The sequence below is a fragment of the Scyliorhinus torazame genome, chromosome 22 (assembly GCF_047496885.1).
Source record: "Scyliorhinus torazame isolate Kashiwa2021f chromosome 22, sScyTor2.1, whole genome shotgun sequence".
Lineage (NCBI taxonomy): Eukaryota > Metazoa > Chordata > Chondrichthyes > Carcharhiniformes > Scyliorhinidae > Scyliorhinus > Scyliorhinus torazame.
In genome coordinates, this window is record NC_092728.1 from 6525183 (window position 1) to 6548835 (window position 23653).

Consider the following 23653-nt stretch of genomic DNA (forward strand, 5'->3'; position numbering starts at 1 on the left):
GGCTGGAATTTAATCGAGGGGTTCGGGGTGGTTTATATATAGAATAACAGATACCCGGGAGTGAGTTACAGACTGGAATCTAATGGAGAGGTTCAGGGTGGTTTATATATAGAATAACAAATACCCGGGAGTGAGTTACAGACTGGAATCTAATCGAGGGGTTCGGGGTGGTTTATATATAGAATAACAGATACCCGGGAGTGAGTTACAGACTGTAATCTAATAGAGGGGTTCTGGGTTGTTTATATATAGAATAACTGATACCCGGGAGTGAGTTACAGACTGGAATCTAATCGAGGGGTTCGGCGTGGTTTATATATAGAATAACAGATACCCGGGAGTGAGTTGCAGACAGGAATCTAATCGAGGGGTTTGGGGTGGTTATATATAGAATAACAGATACCCGGGAGTGAGGTACAGACTGGAATCTAATCGAGGAGTTCAGGGTGGTTTATATACAGAATAACAGATACCCGGGAGTGAGTTACAGACTGGAATCTAATCGAGGAGTTCAGGGTGGTTTATATACAGAATAACAGATACGCGGGAGTGAGTTACAGACTGGAATCTAATCGAGGAGTTCAGGGTGGTTTATATACAGAATAACAGATACCCGGGAGTGAGTTACAGACAGGAATCTAATCGAGGGATTCAGGGTGGTTTATATATAGAATAACAGATACCCGGGAGTGAGTTACAGACTGGAATCTAATCGAGGGGTTCGGCGTGGTTTATATACACAATAACAGATACCCAGGAGTGAGTTGCAGACAGGAATCTAAGCGAGGGGTTCAGGATGGTTTATATATAGAACAGATACCAGGGAGTGAGTTACAGACTGGAATCTAATCGAGGGGTTCGGGGTGGTTTATATATAGAATAACAGATACCCGGGAGTGAGTGACAGACTGGAATATAATCGAGGGGATCAGGGTGGTTTATATTTAGAATAACAGATACCCAGGAGTGAGTTACGGACTGGAATCTAATCGAGGGGTTCGGAGTGGTTTATATATAGAATAACAGAGACCCGGGAGTGAGTTACAGACAGGAGTCGAATCGAGGGGTTCGGGGTGGTTTATACAGAGAACAACAGATATCTGGGAGTGAGTTACAGACTGGAATCTAATCGAGGGGTTCGGGGTGGTTTACATCTAGAATAACAAATACCCGGGAGTGAGTTACAGACTGGAATCTAATCGAAGGGTTCAGGGTGGTTTATATACAGAATAACAGATACCCGGGAGTGAGTTACAGACTGGAATCTAATCGAGGGGTTCAGGGTGGCTTATATATAGAATAACAGATTCCCGGGAGTGAGTTACAGACTGGAATCTAATCGAGGGGTTCGGGGTGGTTTATATACAGAATAACTGATACCCGGGAGTGAGTTACAGACTGGAATCTAATCGAGGGGTTCGGCGTGGTTTATATATAGAATAACAGATACCCGGGAGTGAGTTGCAGACAGGAATCTAATCGAGGGGTTTGGGGTGGTTATATATAGAATAACAGATACCCGGGAGTGAGGTACAGACTGGAATCTAATCGAGGAGTTCAGGGTGGTTTATATACAGAATAACAGATACCCGGGAGTGAGTTACAGACTGGAATCTAATCGAGGAGTTCAGGGTGGTTTATATACAGAATAACAGATACGCGGGAGTGAGTTACAGACTGGAATCTAATCGAGGAGTTCAGGGTGGTTTATATACAGAATAACAGATACCCGGGAGTGAGTTACAGACAGGAATCTAATCGAGGGATTCAGGGTGGTTTATATATAGAATAACAGATACCCGGGAGTGAGTTACAGACTGGAATCTAATCGAGGGGTTCGGCGTGGTTTATATACACAATAACAGATACCCAGGAGTGAGTTGCAGACAGGAATCTAAGCGAGGGGTTCAGGATGGTTTATATATAGAACAGATACCAGGGAGTGAGTTACAGACTGGAATCTAATCGAGGGGTTCGGGGTGGTTTATATATAGAATAACAGATACCCGGGAGTGAGTGACAGACTGGAATATAATCGAGGGGATCAGGGTGGTTTATATTTAGAATAACAGATACCCAGGAGTGAGTTACGGACTGGAATCTAATCGAGGGGTTCGGAGTGGTTTATATATAGAATAACAGAGACCCGGGAGTGAGTTACAGACAGGAGTCGAATCGAGGGGTTCGGGGTGGTTTATACAGAGAACAACAGATATCTGGGAGTGAGTTACAGACTGGAATCTAATCGAGGGGTTCGGGGTGGTTTACATCTAGAATAACAAATACCCGGGAGTGAGTTACAGACTGGAATCTAATCGAAGGGTTCAGGGTGGTTTATATACAGAATAACAGATACCCGGGAGTGAGTTACAGACTGGAATCTAATCGAGGGGTTCAGGGTGGCTTATATATAGAATAACAGATTCCCGGGAGTGAGTTACAGACTGGAATCTAATCGAGGGGTTCGGGGTGGTTTATATACAGAATATAAGATACCCGGGAGTGAGTTACAGACTGGAATTGAAGCGAGTGGTTCAGGGAGCTTTATACATAGAATAAGAGATACCCGGGAGTGAATTACAGACTGGAATCTAAACGAGGGGTTCAGTGTGGTTTATATATAGAATAACAGATACCCGGGAGTGAGTTACAGACTGTAATCGAATCAAGGGGTTCGGGGTGGTTTATATTTCGAACAGTTACCCGGACGTGAATTACATCAGGAATCTAAGCGAGGGGTTTGGGGTGGTTTATATATAGAATAACAGATACCCGGGAGTGAGGTACAGACTGGAATCTCATCGAGGAGTTCAGGGTGGTTTATATACAGAATAACAGATACCCGGGAGTGAGTTACAGACTGGAATCTAATCGAGGAGTAAATGGTGGTTTATATACAGAATAACAGATACGCGGGAGTGAGTTACAGACTGGAATCTAATCGAGGAGTTCAGGGTGGTTTATATACAGAATAACAGATACCCGGGAGTGAGTTGCAGACAGGAATCTAATCGAGGGATTCAGGGTGGTTTATATATAGAATAACAGATACCCGGGAGTGAGTTACAGACTGGAATCTAATCGAGGGGTTCGGCGTGGTTTATATACACAATAACAGATACCTGGGAGTGAGTTGCAGACAGGAATCTAAGTGAGGGGTTCAGGATGGTTTATATATAGAACAGATACCCGGGAGTGAGTTACAGACTGGAATCGAATCGAGGGGTTCGGGGTGGTTTATATATAGAATAACAGATACCCGGGAGTGAGTGACAGACTGGAATATAATCGAGGGGATCAGGGTGGTTTATATTTAGAATAACAGATACCCAGGAGTGAGTTACGGACTGGAATCTAATCGAGGGGTTCGGAGCGGTTTATATATAGAATAAGAGAGACCCGGGAGTGAGTTACAGACTGGAGTCGAATCGAGGGGTTCGGGGTGGTTTATATATAGAACAACAGATATCTGGGAGTGAGTTACAGACTGGAATCTAATCGAGGGGTTCGGGGTGGTTTATATCTAGAATAACAAATACCCGGGAGTGAGTTACAGACTGGAATCTAATCGAGGGCTTCAGGGTGGTTTATATACAGAATAACAGATACCCGGGAGTGAGTGACAGACTGGAATCTAATCGAGGGGTTCAGGGTGGCTTATATATAGAATAACAGATACCCGGGAGTGAGTTACAGACTGGAATCTAATCGAGGGGTTGGGATGGTTTATATACAGAATATAAGATACCCGGGAGTGAGTTACAGACTGGAATTGAAGCGAGTGGTTCAGGGAGCTTTATACATAGAATAAGAGATACCCGGGAGTGAATTACAGACTGGAATCTAAGCGAGGGGTTCGGGGTGGTTTATATATAGACTAACAGATACCCGGGGTGAGTTACAGACTGGAATCTAATAGAGGGGTTCAGGGTTGTTTATATATAGAATAACTGATACCCGGGAGTGAGTTATAGACTGGAATCTAATCAAGGGTTTCGGTGTGGTTTATATATAGAATAACAGATACCCGGGAGTGAGTTACAGACTGGAATCTAATCGAGGGGTTCGGGGTGGTTTATATGGAGAATAACAGATACCCGGGAGTGAGTTACATACTGGAATCTCATCGAGGGGTTTGGGGTGGTTTATATATAGAATAACAGATACCCGGGAGTGAGTTACAGACTGGAATCTAATCGAGGGGTTCAGGGTCGTTTATATACAGAATAACAGATACCCGGGAGTGAGTTACAGACTGGAATCTAATCGAGGGGTTCGGGGTGGTTAATATATAGAGTAACAGATACCCGGGAGTGAGTTACAGACTGGAATCTAATCGAGGGGTTCGGGGTGGTTTATATACAGAATAACAGATACCCGGGAGTGAGTTACAGACTGGAATCTGATCGAGGGGTTCAGTGTGGTTTATATATAGAATAACAGATACCCGGGAGTGAGTTACAGACTGTAATCGAATCAAGGGGTTCGGGGTGGTTTATATTTCGAACAGTTACCCGGACGTGAATTACAGACAGGAATCTAAGCGAGGGGTTCAGGATGGTTTACATGTAGAATAACAGATACCCAGGAGTGAATTACAGATTGGAATCTAATCGAGGGGTTTGGGGTGGTTTATATACAGAATAACAGATACCCGGGAGTGAGTTACAGACTGGAATCTGATCGAGGGGTTCAGTGTGGTTTATATATAGAATAACAGATACCCGGGAGTGAGTTACAGACTGTAATCGAATCAAGGGGTTCGGGGTGGTTTATATTTCGAACAGTTACCCGGACGTGAATTACAGACAGGAATCTAAGCGAGGGGTTCAGGATGGTTTACATGTAAAATAACAGATACCCAGGAGTGAATGACAGACTGGAATCTAATCGAGGGGTTTGGGGTGGTTTATATACAGAATAACAGATACCCGGGAGTAACAGACTGGAATCTAATCAAGGGGTTCGGAGTGGTTTATATATAGAACAACAGATACCCGGGAGTGAGTTGCAGACAGGAATCTAATCGAGAGGTTCACAACGGTTTATATATAGAATAACAGATACCCGGGAGTGAGTTACAGACTGGAATCTAATCGAGGGGTTCAGGGTGGTTTATATATAGAACAGATACCCGGGAGTGAGTTGCAGACAGGAATCGAATCGAGGGATTCAGTGTGGTTTATATACAGAACAACAGATACCCGGGAGTGAGTTACGGACTGGAATCAAATCGAGGGGTTTATGATGCTTTGTATATAGAACAGATACCCGGGAGTGAGTTACCGACTGCAATCTAATCGAGGGGTTCAGGGTGGTTTATATATAGTTTAACAGATACCCGGGAGTGAGTTACAGACTGGAATCTAATCGAGGGGTTCAGGGTGGTTTATATATAGAATAACAGATACCTGGGAGTGAGTTACAGACTGGAATCTAATCGAGGGGTTCAGGGTAGTTTACATATAGAACAACAGATACCCGGGAGTGAGTTACAGACTGTAGTCTAATCGAGGGGTTCAGGGTGGTTTATATATAGAATAACAGATACTCGGGAGTGAGTTACAGACTGGAATCTAATCCAGGGGTTCGGGGTGGTTTATATATACAACAGATACCCGGGAGTGAGTTACGGACTGGAATCTAATCAAGGGGTTCGGGGTGGTTTATATATAGACTAACAGATACCCGGGGTGAGTTACAGACTGGAATCTAATCGAGGGGTTCGCGATGGTTTACATATAGAATAACAGATACCCGGGAGTGAGTTACAGACTGGAATCTATTCAAGGGGTTCGGGGTGGTTTATATATAGACTAACAGATACCCGGGAGTGAGTTACAGACTGTAATCTAATAGAGGGGTTCAGGGTTGTTTATATATAGAATAAAAGATACCCGGGAGTGAGTTGCAGACAGGAATCGAATCGAGGGATTCAGGGTGGTTTATATATAGAATAACAGATACCCGGGAGTGAGTTACGGACTGGAATCTAATCGAGGGGTTCATGATGCTTTATATATAGAACAGATACCCGGGAGTGAGTTGCAGACAGGAATCTAATCGAGGGATTCAGGGTGGTTTATATATAGAATAAGATACCCGGGAGTGAGTTACAGACTGGAATCTAATCGAGGGGTTCAGGGTGGTTTATATATAGAATAACGGATACCCGGGAGTGAGTTACAGACTGGAATCTAATCAAGGGGTTCGGATTGGTTTATATATACAACAGATACCCGGGAGTGAGTTACGGACTGGAATCTAATCAAGTGGTTCGGGGTGGTTTATATATAGACTAACAGATACCCGGGGTGAGTTACAGACTGGAATCTAATAGAGGGGTTCAGGGTTGTTTATATATAGAATAACTGATACCCGGGAGTGAGTTGCAGACAGGAATCTAATCGAGGGATTCAGGGTGGTTTATATATAGAATAACAGATACCCGGGAGTGAGTTATAGACTGGAATCTAATCGAGGGGTTCAGGGTGGTTTATATATAGAATAACAGATACCCGGGAGTTACAGACTGGAATCTAATCGAGGGTTTCGGTGTGGTTTATATATAGAATAACAGATACCCGGGAGTGAGTTACATACTGGAATCTAATCGAGGGGTTCGGGGTGGTTTATATAGAGAATAACAGATACCCGGGAGTGAGTTATATACTGGAATCTCATCGAGGGGTTTGGGGTGGTTTATATATAGAATAACAGATACCCGGGAGTGAGTTACAGACTGGAATCTAATCGAGGGGTTCAGGGTCGTTTATATACAGAATAACAGATACCCGGGAGTGAGTTACCGACTGCAATCTAATCGAGGGGTTCAGGGTGGTTTATATATAGTTTAACAGATACCCGGGAGTGAGTTACAGACTGGAATCTAATCGAGGGGTTCAGGGTGGTTTATATATAGAATAACAGATACCTGGGAGTGAGTTACAGACTGGAATCTAATCGAGGGGTTCAGGGTAGTTTACATATAGAACAACAGATACCCGGGAGTGAGTTACAGACTGTAGTCTAATCGAGGGGTTCAGGGTGGTTTCTATATAGAATAACAGATACTCGGGAGTGAGTTGCAGACAGGAATCTAATCGATGGATTCAGGGTGGTTTTTATATAGAATAACAGATACCCGGGAGTGAGTTACAGACTGGAATCTAATCGAGGGGTTCAGGGTGGTTTATATATAGAATAACGGATACCCGGGAGTGAGTTACAGACTGGAATCTAATCCAGGGGTTCGGGGTGGTTTATATATACAACAGATACCCGGGAGTGAGTTACGGACTGGAATCTAATCAAGGGGTTCGGGGTGGTTTATATATAGACTAACAGATACCCGGGGTGAGTTACAGACTGGAATCTAATCGAGGGGTTCGCGATGGTTTACATATAGAATAACAGATACCCGGGAGTGAGTTACAGACTGGAATCTATTCAAGGGGTTCGGGGTGGTTTATATATAGACTAACAGATACCCGGGAGTGAGTTACAGACTGGAATCTAATCGAGGGGTTCGGGGTGGTTTATATCTAGAATAACAAATACCCGGGAGTGAGTTACAGACTGGAATCTAATCGAGGGGTTCGGAGCGGTTTATATATAGAATAAGAGAGACCCGGGAGTGAGTTACAGACTGGAGTCGAATCGAGGGGTTCGGGGTGGTTTATATATAGAACAACAGATATCTGGGAGTGAGTTACAGACTGGAATCTAATCGAGGGGTTCGGGGTGGTTTATATCTAGAATAACAAATACCCGGGAGTGAGTTACAGACTGGAATCTAATCGAGGGCTTCAGGGTGGTTTATATACAGAATAACAGATACCCGGGAGTGAGTGACAGACTGGAATCTAATCGAGGGGTTCAGGGTGGCTTATATATAGAATAACAGATACCCGGGAGTGAGTTACAGACTGGAATCTAATCGAGGGGTTGGGATGGTTTATATACAGAATATAAGATACCCGGGAGTGAGTTACAGACTGGAATTGAAGCGAGTGGTTCAGGGAGCTTTATACATAGAATAAGAGATACCCGGGAGTGAATTACAGACTGGAATCTAAGCGAGGGGTTCGGGGTGGTTTATATATACAACAGATACCCGGGAGTGAGTTACGGACTGGAATCTAATCAAGTGGTTCGGGGTGGTTTATATATAGACTAACAGATACCCGGGGTGAGTTACAGACTGGAATCTAATAGAGGGGTTCAGGGTTGTTTATATATAGAATAACTGATACCCGGGAGTGAGTTATAGACTGGAATCTAATCAAGGGTTTCGGTGTGGTTTATATATAGAATAACAGATACCCGGGAGTGAGTTACAGACTGGAATCTCATCGAGGGGTTTGGGGTGGTTTATATATAGAATAACAGATACCCGGGAGTGAGTTACAGACTGGAATCTAATCGAGGGGTTCGGGGTGGTTTATATGGAGAATAACAGATACCCGGGAGTGAGTTACATACTGGAATCTCATCGAGGGGTTTGGGGTGGTTTATATATAGAATAACAGATACCCGGGAGTGAGTTACAGACTGGAATCTAATCGAGGGGTTCAGGGTCGTTTATATACAGAATAACAGATACCCGGGAGTAAGTTACAGACTGGAATCTAATCGAGGGGTTCGGGGTGGTTAATATATAGAGTAACAGATACCCGGGAGTGAGTTACAGACTGGAATCTAATCGAGGGGTTCGGGGTGGTTTATATACAGAATAACAGATACCCGGGAGTGAGTTACAGACTGGAATCTGATCGAGGGGTTCAGTGTGGTTTATATATAGAATAACAGATACCCGGGAGTGAGTTACAGACTGTAATCGAATCAAGGGGTTCGGGGTGGTTTATATTTCGAACAGTTACCCGGACGTGAATTACAGACAGGAATCTAAGCGAGGGGTTCAGGATGGTTTACATGTAGAATAACAGATACCCAGGAGTGAATTACAGATTGGAATCTAATCGAGGGGTTTGGGGTGGTTTATATACAGAATAACAGATACCCGAGAGTGAGTTACAGACTGGAATCTGATCGAGGGGTTCAGTGTGGTTTATATATAGAATAACAGATACCCGGGAGTGAGTTACAGACTGTAATCGAATCAAGGGGTTCGGGGTGGTTTATATTTCGAACAGTTACCCGGACGTGAATTACAGACAGGAATCTAAGCGAGGGGTTCAGGATGGTTTACATGTAAAATAACAGATACCCAGGAGTGAATTACAGACTGGAATCTAATCGAGGGGTTTGGGGTGGTTTATATACAGAATAACAGATACCCGGGAGTAACAGACTGGAATCTAATCAAGGGGTTCGGAGTGGTTTATATATAGAACAACAGATACCCGGGAGTGAGTTGCAGACAGGAATCTAATCGAGAGGTTCAGGGTTGTTTATATATAGAATAACAGATACCCGGGAGTGAGTTACGGACTGGAATCTAATCGAGGGGTTCATGATGCTTTATATATAGAACAGATACCCGGGAGTGAGTTGCAGACAGGAATCTAATCGAGGGATTCAGGGTGGTTTATATATAGAATAAGATACCCGGGAGTGAGTTACAGACTGGAATCTAATCGAGGGGTTCAGGGTGGTTTATATATAGAATAACGGATACCCGGGAGTGAGTTACAGACTGGAATCTAATCAAGGGGTTCGGGGTGGTTTATATATACAACAGATACCCGGGAGTGAGTTACGGACTGGAATCTAATCAAGTGGTTCGGGGTGGTTTATATATAGACTAACAGATACCCGGGGTGAGTTACAGACTGGAATCTAATAGAGGGGTTCAGGGTTGTTTATATATAGAATAACTGATACCCGGGAGTGAGTTGCAGACAGGAATCTAATCGAGGGATTCAGGGTGGTTTATATATAGAATAACAGATACCCGGGAGTGAGTTATAGACTGGAATCTAATCGAGGGGTTCAGGGTGGTTTATATATAGAATAACAGATACCCGGGAGTTACAGACTGGAATCTAATCGAGGGTTTCGGTGTGGTTTATATATAGAATAACAGATACCCGGGAGTGAGTTACATACTGGAATCTAATCGAGGGGTTCGGGGTGGTTTATATAGAGAATAACAGATACCCGGGAGTGAGTTATACACTGGAATCTCATCGAGGGGTTTGGGGTGGTTTATATATAGAATAACAGATACCCGGGAGTGAGTTACAGACTGGAATCTAATCGAGGGGTTCAGGGTCGTTTATATACAGAATAACAGATACCCGGGAGTGAGTTACCGACTGCAATCTAATCGAGGGGTTCAGGGTGGTTTATATATAGTTTAACAGATACCCGGGAGTGAGTTACAGACTGGAATCTAATCGAGGGGTTCAGGGTGGTTTATATATAGAATAACAGATACCTGGGAGTGAGTTACAGACTGGAATCTAATCGAGGGGTTCAGGGTAGTTTACATATAGAACAACAGATACCCGGGAGTGAGTTACAGACTGTAGTCTAATCGAGGGGTTCAGGGTGGTTTATATATAGAATAACAGATACTCGGGAGTGAGTTGCAGACAGGAATCTAATCGATGGATTCAGGGTGGTTTTTATATAGAATAACAGATACCCGGGAGTGAGTTACAGACTGGAATCTAATCGAGGGGTTCAGGGTGGTTTATATATAGAATAACGGATACCCGGGAGTGAGTTACAGACTGGAATCTAATCCAGGGGTTCGGGGTGGTTTATATATAGAATAACAGATACCCGGGAGTGAGTTACGGACTGGAATCTAATCGAGGGGTTCATGATGCTTTATATATAGAACAGATACCCGGGAGTGAGTTGCAGACAGGAATCTAATCGAGGGATTCAGTGTGGTTTATATATAGAATAACAGATACCCGGGAGTGAGTTACAGACTGGAATCTAATCGAGGGGTTCAGGGTGGTTTATATATAGAATAACGGATACCCGGGAGTGAGTTACAGACTGGAATCTAATCAAGGGGTTCGGGGTGGTTTATATATACAACAGATACCCGGGAGTGAGTTACGGACTGGAATCTAATCAAGTGGTTCGGTGTGGTTTATATATAGACTAACAGATACCCGGGGTGAGTTACAGACTGGAATCTAATAGAGCGGTTCAGGGTTGTTTATATATAGAATAACTGATACCCGGGAGTGAGTTGCAGACAGGAATCTAATCGAGGGATTCAGGGTGGTTTATATATAGAATAACAGATACCCGGGAGTGAGTTATAGACTGGAATCTAATCGAGGGGTTCAGGGTGGTTTATATATAGAATAACAGATACCCGGGAGTTACAGACTGGAATCTAATCGAGGGTTTCGGTGTGGTTTATATATAGAATAACAGATACCCGGGAGTGAGTTACATACTGGAATCTAATCGAGGGGTTCGGGGTGGTTTATATAGAGAATAACAGATACCCGGGAGTGAGTTATATACTGGAATCTCATCGAGGGGTTTGGGGTGGTTTATATATAGAATAACAGATACCCGGGAGTGAGTTACAGACTGGAATCTAATCGAGGGGTTCAGGGTCGTTTATATACAGAATAACAGATACCCGGGAGTGAGTTACAGACTGGAATCTAATCGAGGGGTTCGGGGTGGTTAATATATAGAGTAACAGATACCCGGGAGTGAGTTACAGACTGGAATCTAATCGAGGGGTTGGGGGTGGTTTATATACAGAATAACAGATACCCGGGAGTGAGTTACAGACTGGAATCTGATCGAGGGGTTCGGGGTGGTTACATGCACAGAAAGAGCAGCAACGCTTTCAGCTGGTGAGTCTTCTCCGCCAATCAATACCATCATAGCAGATCAGGCACTTCAAAGCCTTTTACTCCCCACACCATCCCCGTACGTAACCTTATTGTTAATCAGGAATCTATCAATCTCTGCTTTAAACAGTCTCAATGACTGAGCTTCCACTGCCCTCTTTGGTCCTGAATTCCAAAGATTCACAATCTTCTGCGCAAAGAAACCTCTCCTCCCCTCGGTCCCAAGTGGCTCCCACCCCCCCTATTTAGAAATTGTTCCCCCTGGTTCCAGGCTCTCTGACCCAGGGGGAATATCCAACCCACATCGACCCTGTCAATCCCTTTTGGAATTCTGGAGCTGTCAATGAGATCACCTCTCATTCTTTGAAACTCTGCAGGCCCCAGTTTGCCCCAATAGGACAGTCCCGTCATCGCTGGGACAAGTCAGGTGAAGCTTCGCCACACTCCCTCTGCGACAAAAATATTCTTTCTGAGGTTAGGGGACCGACACTGCCCACAGTACCCCAGATGCGGTCTAACCAAGCTGCAGTATGATTGAAGCAAGGCCTCGCTACTCCTGTCCTCAGATCCTCTCGCGATAAAGGCCAACATTCCATCGGCCTTCCCAATCGCAGGCTGAACCTCCATTGCCAGCGCTCAGTGACTGCGGACAAGGACCCCAGGGTTCCCCCGGTACATCCACACTTCCTGATCTCTCCCCATTCAGTAACAGCTGCTCCTTCTCCCAAAGAGGATCACTGCACGTTTTCCACATTCTCACCGAGTCTGTCCCACACGATTGCTCAGCGACCTCCCACCGAGGACTTAACCAAAACCTTTGTGAACATCAAGCCGTACCAGCCGTCCATTGACTCTCCCCGGCTCCAACAGGTTGGTAAATTCAGGCTGACCCCCCCCCCCCAGCTCCGTGCGGATACTGGAGTCCGCCCTCTACGCTGTTGCTCGGGGTGGGGGGGGGGGGGGGGGGGGGGGGGGGTTGTTGTCTGCACTCACCTTGCGTTCGATCGGTTGCTGACCCGGAATGTGGCCATACCAGCTGACCAGCTTGTCCCAAGCCTCTGTTCGCAGGAGTACGTAATCCTCGTTCTCAATCAGGTTCCCCTTCAGCCTTTGAGTTTCGGAGTCTGCGCAGGGACCAGAGAGAGTCAGGCGGAAAGCAGCCTTGCTTCAAAGTCGGCTCAAACCGTCACCCCCCCCCCCCTCTCCCCCTCCTCCAAAGTTCCCCCCAACCACCCCCAGTGCAAGACCCTCCTCAGGGGACCTACGCTCCAACCCACCTCCCTTCGCTGGACTCCACAGCCCTCCTCGATACACCCCTTCCGTATTGTTCCCCCCCCCAATCCCGTGTTGTCCCCCCAATCCCGTGTTGTTCCCCCCAATCCCGTGTTGTCCCCCCAATCCCGTGTTGTCCCCCCCAATCCAGTGTTGTCCCCCCAAAACCGTGTTGCTCCCCCAATCCCGTGTTGCTCCCCCAATCCCGTGTTGTCCCCCCAATCCCGTGTTGTCCCCCCCCAATCCAGTGTTGTCCCCCCAAAACCGTGTTGTCCCCCCAATCCCGTGTTGTCCCCCCCCAATCCCGTGTTGTCCCCCCAATCCCGTGTTGTCCCCCCCAATCCCGTGTTGTCCCCCCCCAATCCCGTGTTGTCCCCCCCCAATCCAGTGTTGTCCCCCCCCAATCCAGTGTTGTCCCCCCCAATCCAGTGTTGTCCCCCCAATCCCGTGTTGTCCCCCCAATCCCGTGTTGTCCCCCCAATCCCGTGTTGTCCCCCCCCAATCCCGTGTTGTCCCCCCCCAATCCCGTGTTGTCCCCCCAATCCAGTGTTCCCCCCCAATCCCGTGTTGCCCCCCAATCCAGTGTTGCTCCCCAATCCCGTGTTGTCCCCCAATCCCGTGTTGTCCCCCAATCCCGTGTTGTCCCCCAATCCCGTGTTGTCCCCCCAATCCCGTGTTGTCCCCCCCACCCTCACGGCGGAACAGGGTTGGGAAGCTGTCGGCTGTTTCTTTCAGGCACAGGAGGATCCCACTGCTCGTCGCCCGCACTCTGTTCTGAGCTCTCCTCACCCACGATCACGCTCAACACACACTGAGCGGTCCGGGTGTCTGGTCAGGTGCAGCACCATCCCCGCTCCCAATCCCAGCGGGATGCAGGAGTGGCCTCTAGCTACGCATCTCACCGTGTCACAGCTACAGCTCAATTCAGAGAGATTACACTCCAAACCCGCCGGCCGTGGAGGTGGAATAAGGGTGAGGGAGATGAGCACACAGGCTGCACAGCCTCCTTACCTTCGAGGAGCTTGGCATTGTCAATGGGTCCAGGGTTGGAGCAGGCATTCTGATCGCCATTGTCCACATACTCCTTCCAACGCTCAAACCACCGCTGGTCAATCAGATACCTGTGTCCAGAATATAACACAGAGTAAAAACACTGTCCCCACCAAACACTCCCAGGACAGGTACAGCACGGGTTTAGATACAGAGTAAAGCTCCCTCTACACTGTCCCCATCAAACACTCCCAGGACAGGTACAGCATGGGTTTAGATACAGAGTAAAGCTCCCTCTACACTGTCCCCATCAAACACTCCCAGGACCATGAAGGAAAGACTGAGTTAAGTGTGTGATTTGGAGCTGAAACCCCTGCCTATTAACAGCAGTGTCATATTCCACTTTGTGAGTGAACCCCTTCCTCAGCCCTCTCGAGATCAGCAGTCGTTCCCCTCGGGGGTCAGTGGCATAGCAGGTAGAGACCTGGCTGATTCCTCCCCCCCCCCCCCCCCAGCCCTGCTGCGCTCCTCCCAATGCATCTCAAGGGAACTGAGGCCAATGTTCAGTCTGCGAGGCAGCATGAGGGACCTGGTTCCGCTGGGCGGTTGAGCTCCTGTCCGAACCCACGGCAAGAATCTCGAAGCTGGGAATGTGAGTCACTCGAGGCATTGGCCAAGGGGACTTTCCTGCAGAGCTCCACTGTTTCTCAGCAGTTTGCAAAGATAAAGTGTAACTTGTTCTGCTGCCTCACCTTCCCAACAGCCAGCCCTGCTGTCTCACACACCCCAACGCTCTGGAGCCGATTGGGGAGCAGGACAGTGCTTTTCATTTGCTGTCTTGTCGGAAGGTGACCCCTGTGGGTCACTTCCCCGGATCTGTCCCAGAGACAGATGCTCCGGGCTACAGTCCTACACGAGTGTGTTTGTGTTGGGGGGGTCGCGCAATTCGACAAGCGCATCCGCAGGGATAGAGTGGGAGAGATTCCTGGTAATCTGTGTGGTACAAGACCATTTGGCCCATCGGATTGGAGCACCCTCACCTCGGCCCACTCACCCTGTCCTCGAGCCTGTACACCAAGGGCAATTTAGCAAGGCCAATCCACCCAACCTGCACATCTTTGGACTGTGGGAGGAAACCGGAGCACCCGGGGGAAACCCACGCACACACAGGGAGGACGTGCAGACTCCGCACAGACAGTGACCCAAGGCCGGGACTGAACCCTTTCCCTGGCGGCGAGGCAGTGGCACTGACCACAGTGCCAGGTTTCAGCCTCGGCAGCTCGAGGCGGACCAGGCTCCTGTGGCGGAAATCGCGCGGCGACAGGACTGACCGACAGGGCGGAGGTCAGATCGCAGAGCCGACAGCGACTGCCCCATCCCAGTGGGACAACCCGGGGAGGAACGTCACACTCTATCCACCCCTACCCCCCTCAACGGCTCCCCGCCCCCCTCAACGGCTCCCCGCTCCACTGCCCCCCTCAACGGCTCCCCGCCCCCCCCGACGGCTCCCCGCCCCCCGCCCCCCTCAACAGCTCCCCGCCCCCACTGACACACACCCCGACGCGCACACACCCATCTCACCAGCATCCTCCCTCCTCCTCCTCCCTCAGTCCCTCACCAGCACCCTCCTCCCTCAGCCCCTCACCAGCTCCCTCCCTCAGTCCCTCACCACCTCCCTCCTCCCTCAGTCCCTCACCAGCTCCTCCCTCAGCCCCTCACCAGCTCCTCCCTCAGCCCCTCACCACCTCCCTCCCTCAGCCCCTCCCTCCTCCCTCAGCCCCTCACCAGCTCCTCCCTCAGCCCCTCACCAGCTCCTCCCTCAGCCCCTCGCCAGCTCCCTCCCTCAGCCCCTCACCACCTCCCTCAGCCCCTCACCACATCCCCCCCTCAGCCCCTCACCACCTCCCTCAGCCCCTCACCAGCTCCTCCCTCAGCCCCTCACCACCTCCCTCAGCCCCTCACCAGCTCCTCCCTCAGCCGCTCACCACCTCCCTCAGCCGCTCACCACCTCCCTCAGCCCCTCACCACCTCCCTCAGCCCCTCACCATCTCCTCCCTCAGCAGCTCCCTCCCTCAGTCCCTCACCACCTCCCTCAGCCCCTCACCACCTCCCTCCTCCCTCAGCCCCTCACCAGCTCCTCCCTCAGCCCCTCACCACCTCCCTCAGCCCCTCACCACCTCTCTCCTCCCTCAGCCCCTCACCAGCTCCTCCCTCAGCCCCTCACCACCTCCCTCAGTCCCTCGCCAGCTCCCTCAGTCCCTCATCACCTCCCTCAGCCACTCACCACATCCCCCCCTCAGCCCCTCACCACCTCCCTCAGCCCCTCACCAGCTCCTCCCTCAGCCCCTCACCACCTCCCTCAGCCCCTCACCAGCTCCTCCCTCAGCCCCTCACCACCTCCCTCAGCCCCTCACCACCTCCCTCCAACCTCAGCCCCTCACCAGCTCCTCCCTCAGCCCCTCACCACCTCCCTCAGCCCCTCACCAGCTCCTCCCTCAGCCCCTCACCAGCTCCCTCAGCCCCTCACCAGCTCCCTCCTCCCTCAGCCCCTCACCATCTCCTCCCTCAGCAGCTCCCTCCCTCAGTCCCTCACCACCTCCCTCAGCCCCTCACCACCTCCCTCCTCCCTCAGCCCCTCACCAGCTCCTCCCTCAGCCCCTCACCACCTCTCTCCTCCCTCAGCCCCTCACCAGCTCCTCCCTCAGCCCCTCACCACCTCCCTCAGTCCCTCGCCAGCTCCCTCAGTCCCTCATCACCTCCCTCAGCCACTCACCACATCCCCCCCTCAGCCCCTCACCACCTCCCTCAGCCCCTCACCAGCTCCTCCCTCAGCCCCTCACCACCTCCCTCAGCCCCTCACCACCTCCCTCAGCCCCTCACCAGCTCCTCCCTCAGCCCCTCACCACCTCCCTCAGCCCCTCACCACCTCCCTCCTCCCTCAGCCCCTCACCAGCTCCTCCCTCAGCCCCTCACCACCTCCCTCAGCCCCTCACCAGCTCCTCCCTCAGCCCCTCACCAGCTCCCTCCTCCCTCAGCCCCTCACCACCTCCCTCAGCCCCTCACAAGCTCCTCCCTCAGCCCCTCACCACCTCCCTCAGCCCCTCACCAGCTCCTCCCTCAGCCCCTCACCAGCTCCCTCCCTCAGCCCCTCACCACCTCCCTCAGCCCCTCACCAGCTCCCTCCCTCAGCCCCTCACCAGCTCCCTCCCTCTGCCCCTCACCACCTCCCTCAGCCCCTCACCAGCTCCTCCCTCAGCCCCTCACCAGCTCCTCCCTCAGCCGCTCACCACCTCCCTCCTCCCTCAGCCCCTCACCACCTCCCTCAGCCCCTCACCACCTCCTCCCTCAGCCCCTCACCACCTCCCTCAGCCCCTCACCAGCTCCCTCCCTCAGCCCCTCACCACCTCCCTCAGCCCCTCACCACCTCCCTCAGCCCCTCACCACCTCCCTCAGCCCCTCACCACCTCCCTCAGCCCCTCACCACCTCCCTCAGCCCCTCACCAGCTCCCTCCCTCTGCCCCTCACCACCTCAGCCCCTCACCAGCTCCTCCCTCAGCCCCTCACCACCTCCCTCAGCCCCTCACCACCTCCTTCAGCCCCTCACCAGCTCCCTCAGCCCCTCACCACCTCCCTCAGCCCCTCACCACCTCCCTCAGCCCCTCACCACCTCCCTCAGCCCCTCACCACCTCCCTCAGCCCCTCACCAGCTCCCTCCCTCTGCCCCTCACCACCTCCCTCAGCCCCTCAGGAGCTCCTCCCTCAGCCCCTCACCACCTCCCTCAGCCCCTCACCAGCTCCCTCAGCCCCTCACCACCTCCCTCAGCCCCTCACCACCCCCCTCAGCCCCTCACCACCTCCCTCAGCCCCTCACCACCTCCCTCAGCCCCTCACCACCTCCCTCAGCCCCTCACCACCTCCCTCAGCCCCTCACCAGCTCCCTCCCTCAGCCCCTCACCACCTCCCTCAGCCCCTCACCACCTCCCTCAGCCCCTCACCACCTCCCTCAGCCCCTCACCACCTCCCTCAGCCCCTCACCAGCTCCCTCAGCCCCTCACCAGCTCCCTCAGCCCCTCACCACCTCCCTCAGCCCCTCACCACCTCCCTCAGTCCCTCACCAGCTCCTCCCTCAGCCCCTCACCACCTCCCTCAGCCCCTCACCACCTCCCTCAGCCCCTCACCAGCTCCTCCCTCAGCCCCTCACCACCTCCCTCAGCCCCTCACCACCTCCCTCCTCCCTCAGCCCCTCACCACCTCCTCCCTCAGCCCCTCACCACCTCCCTCAGCTCCTCACATCCTCCCTCAGCCCCTCACCAGCACCTCCCTCAGCCCCTCACCACCACCCTCAGCCCCTCACCACCTCCCTCCTCCCTCAGCCCCTCACCACCTCCCTCAGCCCCTCACCACCTCCCTCAGCCCCTCACCACCTCCCTCCGCCCCTCACCAGCTCCTCCCTCAGCCCCTCACCAGCTCCTCCCTCAGCCCCTCACCACCTCCCTCAGCCCCTCACCACCTCCCTCAGCTCCTCCCTCAGCCCCTCACCACCTCCTCCCTCAGCCCCTCACCACCTCCCTCAGCCCCTCACCACCTCCCTCAGCCCCTCACCAGCTCCCTCAGCCCCTCACCACCTCCCTCAGCCCCTCACCACCTCCTCCCTCAGCCCCTCACCTCCTCCCTCAGCCCCTCACCACCTCCCTCAGCCCCTCACCACCTCCCTCAGCCCCTCACCACCACCTCCCTCAGCCCCTCACCACCTCCCTCAGCCCCTCACCACCACCTCCCTCAGCCCCTCACCACCTCCCTCCGCCCCTCACCACCTCCCTCAGCCCCTCACCACCTCCCTCAGCCCCTCACCACCACCTCCCTCAGCCCCTCACCACCTCCCTCAGCCCCTCACCACCTCCCTCAGCCCCTCACCACCTCCCTCAGCCCCTCACCACCTCCCTCAGCCCCTCACCAGCTCCTCCCTCAGCCCCTCACCAGCTCCTCCCTCAGCCCCTCACCGCCTCCCTCAGCCCCTCACCGCCTCCCTCCGCCCCTCACCGCCTCCCTCAGCCCCTCACCAGCTCCTCCCTCAGCCCCTCACCAGCTCCTCCCTCAGCCCCTCACCGCCTCCCTCAGCCCCTCACCGCCTCCCTCCGCCCCTCACCGCCTCCCTCCGCCCCTCACCGCCTCCCTCCGCCCCTCACCGCCTCCCTCCGCCCCTCACCGCCTCCCTCAGCCCCTCACCAGCTCCTCCCTCAGCCCCTCACCAGCTCCTCCCTCAGCCCCTCACCGCCTCCCTCAGCCCCTCACCGCCTCCCTCAGCCCCTCACCGCCTCCCTCAGCCCCTCACCGCCTCCCTCAGCCCCTCACCGCCTCCCTCAGCCCCTCACCAGCTCCTCCCTCAGCCCCTCACCACCTCCCTCAGCCCCTCACCAGCTCCTCCCTCAGCCCCTCACCACCTCCCTCAGCCCCTCACCACCTCCCTCAGCCCCTCACCACCTCCCTCAGCCCCTCACCACCTCCCTCAGCCCCTCACCAGCTCCTCCCTCAGCCCCTCACCACCTCCCTCAGCCCCTCACCACCTCCCTCAGCCCCTCACCACCTCCCTCAGCCCCTCACCACCTCCCTCAGCCCCTCACCACCTCCCTCAGCCCCTCACCACCTCCTCCCTCAGCCCCTCACCTCCTCCCTCAGCCCCTCACCACCTCCCTCAGCCCCTCACCACCTCCCTCAGCCCCTCACCAGCTCCTCCCTCAGCCCCTCACCACCTCCCTCAGCCCCTCACCACCTCCCTCAGCCCCTCACCAGCTCCTCCCTCAGCCCCTCACCACCTCCCTCAGCCCCTCACCACCTCCCTCAGCCCCTCACCACCTCCCTCAGCCCCTCACCACCTCCCTCAGCCCCTCACCACCTCCCTCAGCCCCTCACCACCTCCCTCAGCCCCTCACCACCTCCCTCAGCCCCTCACCACCTCCCTCAGCCCCTCACCACCTCCCTCAGCCCCTCACCACTTCCCTCAGCCCCTCACCACCTCCCTCAGCCCCTCACCACCTCCTCCCTCAGCCCCTCACCTCCTCCCTCAGCCCCTCACCACCTCCCTCAGCACCTCCCTCAGCCCCTCACCAGCTCCTCCCTCAGCCCCTCACCACCTCCCTCAGCCCCTCACCACCTCCCTCAGCCCCTCACCAGCTCCTCCCTCAGCCCCTCACCACCTCCCACAGCCCCTCACCGCCTCCCTCAGCCCCTCACCGCCTCCCTCAGCCCCTCACCACCTCCCTCAGCCCCTCACCACCTCCCTCAGCCCCTCACCGCCTCCCTCAGCCCCTCACCGCCTCCCTCAGCCCCTCACCAGCTCCTCCCTCAGCCCCTCACCACCTCCCTCAGCCCCTCACCAGCTCCTCCCTCAGCCCCTCACCACCTCCCTCAGCCCCTCACCACCTCCCTCAGCCCCTCACCACCTCCCTCAGCCCCTCACCACCTCCCTCAGCCCCTCACCAGCTCCTCCCTCAGCCCCTCACCACCTCCCTCAGCCCCTCACCACCTCCCTCAGCCCCTCACCACCTCCCTCAGCCCCTCACCACCTCCCTCAGCCCCTCACCACCTCCTCCCTCAGCCCCTCACCACCTCCTCCCTCAGCCCCTCACCTCCTCCCTCAGCCCCTCACCACCTCCCTCAGCCCCTCACCACCTCCCTCAGCCCCTCACCAGCTCCTCCCTCAGCCCCTCACCACCTCCCTCAGCCCCTCACCACCTCCCTCAGCCCCTCACCAGCTCCTCCCTCACCACCTCCCTCAGCCCCTCACCACCTCCCTCAGCCCCTCACCATCTCCCTCAGCCCCTCACCACCTCCCTCAGCCCCTCACCAGCTCCTCCCTCCGCCACTCACCAGCTCCTCCCTCAGCCCCTCACCGCCTCCCTCAGCCCCTCACCGCCTCCCTCAGCCCCTCACCAGCTCCCTCAGCCCCTCACCAGCTCCCTCAGCCCCTCACCACCTCCCTCAGCCCCTCACCACCACCTCCCTCAGCCCCTCACCACCTCCCTCAGCCCCTCACCACCTCCCTCACCCCCTCACCTCCTCCCTCAGCCCCTCACCAGCTCCTCCCTCCGCCCCTCACCGCCTCCCTCAGCCCCTCACCGCCTCCCTCCGCCCCTCACCGCCTCCCTCCGCCCCTCACCACCTCCCTCAGCCCCTCACCACCTCCCTCAGCCCCTCACCAGCTCCTCCCTCAGCCCCTCACCGCCTCCCTCAGCCCCTCACCGCCTCCCTCAGCCCCTCACCAGCTCCTCCCTCAGCTCCTCACCAGCTCCTCCCTCCGCCCCTCACCGCCTCCCTCAGCCCCTCACCGCCTCCCTCAGCCCCTCACCACCTCCCTCAGCCCCTCACCACCTCCCTCAGCCCCTCACCACCTCCCTCAGCCCCTCACCTCCTCCCTCAGCCCCTCACCACCTCCCTCAGCCCCTCACCAGCTCCTTCAGCCCCTCACCACCTTCCTCAGCCCCTCACCGCCTCCCTCAGCCCCTCACCGCCTCCCTCAGCCCCTCACCAGCTCCTCCCTCAGCCCCTCACCACCTCCCTCAGCCCCTCACCACCTCCCTCAGCCCCTCACCAGCTCCTCCCTCAGCCCCTCACCCCCTCCCTCAGCCCCTCACCACCTCCCTCAGCCCCTCACCACCTCCCCCCTCAGCCCCTCACCACCTCCCTCAGCCCCTCACCACCTCCCCCCTCAGCCCCTCACCACCTCCCCCCTCAGCCCCTCACCACCTCCCCCCTCAGCCCCTCACCCCCTCCCTCAGCCCCTCACCACCTCCCTCAGCCCCTCACCACCTCCCTCAGCCCCTCACCTCCTCCCTCAGCCCCTCACCACCTCCCTCAGCCCCTCACCACCACCTCCCTCAGCCCCTCACCACCTCCCTCAGCCCCTCACCTCCTCCCTCAGCCCCTCACCTCCTCCCTCAGCCCCTCACCTCCTCCCTCAGCCCCTCACCTCCTCCCTCAGCCCCTCACCACCTCCCTCACCACCGCCTCCCTCAGCCCCTCACCACCTCCCTCAGCCCCTCACCTCCTCCCTCAGCCCCTCACCAGCTCCTCCCTCAGCCCCTCACCACCTCCCTCAGCCCCTCACCTCCTCCCTCAGCCCCTCACCTCCTCCCTCAGCCCCTCACCACCTCCCTCAGCCCCTCACCACCTCCTCCCTCAGCCCCTCACCACCTCCCTCAGCCCCTCACCACCTCCCTCAGCCCCTCACCTCCTCCCTCAGCCCCTCACCAGCTCCTCCCTCAGCCCCTCACCACCTCCCTCAGCCCCTCACCTCCTCCCTCAGCCCCTCACCTCCTCCCTCAGCCCCTCACCACCTCCCTCAGCCCCTCACCAGCTCCTCCCTCAGCCCCTCACCACCTCCCTCAGCCCCTCACCTCCTCCCTCAGCCCCTCACCACCTCCCTCAGCCCCTCACCACCTCCCTCAGCCCCTCACCACCTCCTCCCTCAGCCCCTCACCAGCTCCTCCCTCAGCCCCTCACCACCTCCTCCCTCAGCCCCTCACCAGCTCCTCCCTCAGCCCCTCACCACCTCCCTCAGCCCCTCACCAGCTCCCTCCCTCCTCCAGTCCCTCCTCCAGAATCTCCTCCACTTTCCGCCTCTGAACCTCCGCTCGCGGCGCCTCCGCCATCGCCCCGCGGGAGCCCCGCCCCCTGCCGCCGGAACCGGAAACGGGCCCGACCGGCAACATCGCCCCCCCCCCGGAAGTGGCCGCCCCGCTACCTGCGGGGCGCAGGGGCCGGAAGCCGGTCCTGCGCCGGGACCCGTCCGGGTGGAACTGCAGGCGGGTCCCCCCGCAGGAAGGTTCCGGTCCCACTTCTGCTGCAAGAATCGCATCCCCGACTGCCCATTCAATCCATCAAACCAGCACCGACTCTCCAATAGAGCACCCAACTCAGTGTGCACCCTCCACCCTGTCCCCGTAGCATTAAGATATAGCAGCAGAATTAGGCCATTCAGTCTGCTCCACCATTCAATCATGGCTGATATTTTCACATTCCCATTCTCCTGCCTTCGCCCCATAACCCCTGATCTTAAAGACACTCAGTGATTTGGCCTCCACAGCCTTCTGCGGCAAAGAGTTCCACAGATTCACCAATAACCACTGCCCCTGCGTGCTGGCACAGCTGCCCACATCGAAGTCTTCCTCCTTCAAGACATACTTTCCCCTGGACAGAACCCCACTCGGAAACTCGGAAACATTTAATGGGTTAACTTGAAATGAAATGAAAACCGCTTATTGTCCCAAGTAGGTTTTAAATGAAGTTACTGTGAAAAGCCCCTAGTCGCCACATTCCGGCACCTGTTCAGGGAGACCGGTACGGGAATTGAACCGTGCTGGGTCTGCTTTCAAAGCAGCGATTTAACTTTGGAGCAAATTCAATCTCACGGCGCTGAGGTCCCAGGTTCGATCCCGGCCCTGGGTCACTGTCCGTGTGGAGTTTGCACATTCGCCCCGTGTCTGCGTGGGTCTCGCCTCCACAACCCAAAGATGTGCAGGGTAGGTGGATTGGCCGCGCTAAACTGCCCCTTAATTGGACAAAATTAATTGGGTACACTAAAATAAAATAAA

The 23653-nt window shown here is 54.5% G+C and overlaps 1 protein-coding gene across 1 annotated transcript in view; it reads right to left on the reverse strand.

Annotated features, from left to right (window-relative positions):
• LOC140399413 (ubiquitin carboxyl-terminal hydrolase 11-like) overlaps positions 1–22731 on the reverse strand; it is a 134094-nt gene extending 111363 nt beyond the window's left edge. The window contains exons 1-3 of the mRNA XM_072488992.1: positions 22629–22731; positions 14085–14194; positions 12795–12925 (exon numbers count right to left, since the gene is read on the reverse strand). Of these exons, the coding sequence (XP_072345093.1) occupies positions 12795–12925; positions 14085–14194; positions 22629–22711 (324 nt within the window). The 5' untranslated portion in view covers positions 22712–22731. The remainder of the gene's footprint in view (positions 1–12794; positions 12926–14084; positions 14195–22628) is intronic.
• Positions 22732–23653: the final 922 nt, after the last annotated feature.